We start from the raw sequence: 1,459 nt of genomic DNA, 5'->3' as shown, positions 1-1,459 counted from the left end.
GTGCCATACTTGTATTTTCTCTACCTAGAGAGTATTTCCTTATATTTTACGACTTTTATTGTTGATATATATTTATCCCACAAAAAAAAAAATGTTGCTTTAATTCCCTACATATGTGCAAATACTTCCAAAATCCTTATTGCAAAAACGCAGTGTTATATGAGATAATGCAGTTGATGTCTGTTGGATGTTTATCCAATTATAGTAAATCTTTGTTTTGCCACTAAAAATTTCTATCCAATTCAGTGTCTGTAAAATGTTCATTACTCAAACAACACCATTTATTTTACCACAGGTGTTTTTCTTGAAATCTCCTCTTGTTTGTTGGTGTTTCAGAAATAACTCGATTTTTTATGAATACTGCGACAGTGACGCTTTCAAAGACAAAGGTTATTGATCATCTTGTCAAAAGAATATCATAATCATTGTGATTACCCTCAGCATACATGAAATGAAGACTGACCACCATCATATAGGCGGTAATGAATCATTAACACTAACCAACCGGACACAATTATTGCAGTTCGCGCAGGATCTCTCCTCGACGTCCCGGAATGAGCCTCGCAACGCTGTCTTCTCGCCGTTTAGCATCACGACCCTGCTGTCGATGCTTCTGATGGGTTCCTCCGGCTCGACCTACAACCAGCTCCGCTCCGCTCTTCGGTACCCGCCACAGGTGCCTGACAATTTGATTCATGAAACGTACCGAAACCTCATGCAGACCCTCATCCAGGATAACCCGGGGATAATCGTCAGCGTGGCCAATAGGATATTTCTGAACCCCAACGCTGATATCCTGCTGGAGTACAGTGATAAAGCGCTGCGGTTTTACGCGAGCGGTTTGGAGCAGCTCGACTTCTCCCACCCGAGTGCCGCGAGGAACGCCATCAACGCGTGGGTGAACCAGATGACTCGAGGCAAAATCCCGAAGCTGCTGACCCACGTTAATCCTCAGACGTCCGCGCTGGCCGTCAACACCGTCTACTTCAAGGGCGACTGGAAGAACCCCTTCGATAAGATGGGCACCTCCCGGGGCACTTTCAACACGGGCAAACGCATTGTAAATATCCCTATGATGTCCACAGTCATGAAGGTGTTGTACACTGACCTCCCTGCTTTGAACGCTGAGATGATAGGCCTTGCCGTACAAGGGGGACCAGTTCGCGATGTACTTCATTGTACCAAAGGGACCCGCTTCCCTAACCTCGCTACACACTCTGGAGTCCCAGCTGGATCCTCATACCATCAATCGGTACATCGGAAACATGTCCCAAATCCACATGAACGTCTTCCTTCCCAGAATGCGACTGAACTTCAAGACCGACCTTGCTGACACTCTCAAGCAACTTGGAGTCACCGATCTCTTTAACCCCAGCCGAGCGGATTTCAGCAACATGGCATCCAACAGAATCTTCATCGATAAAGTCATTCACGAGACGGTCATCGACATCACGGAGGC

At 46.2% G+C, this 1,459-nt stretch overlaps 1 protein-coding gene across 1 annotated transcript in view; it reads left to right on the top strand.

The window, feature by feature from the left end:
• LOC119593120 (leukocyte elastase inhibitor-like) overlaps positions 1–1,459 on the top strand; it is a gene marked incomplete in the record, with an annotated part of 4,214 nt that overhangs the window by 2,377 nt on the left and 378 nt on the right. The window contains 2 exon segments of the mRNA XM_037942082.1: positions 524–1,138; positions 1,140–1,459. Of these exon segments, the coding sequence (XP_037798010.1) occupies positions 524–1,138; positions 1,140–1,459 (935 nt within the window).

The sequence above is a fragment of the Penaeus monodon genome, chromosome 31, assembly GCF_015228065.2.
Source record: "Penaeus monodon isolate SGIC_2016 chromosome 31, NSTDA_Pmon_1, whole genome shotgun sequence".
Classification (NCBI taxonomy): Eukaryota; Metazoa; Arthropoda; class Malacostraca; order Decapoda; family Penaeidae; genus Penaeus; species Penaeus monodon.
This window is presented reverse-complemented; position numbering and strand designations above follow the sequence as displayed.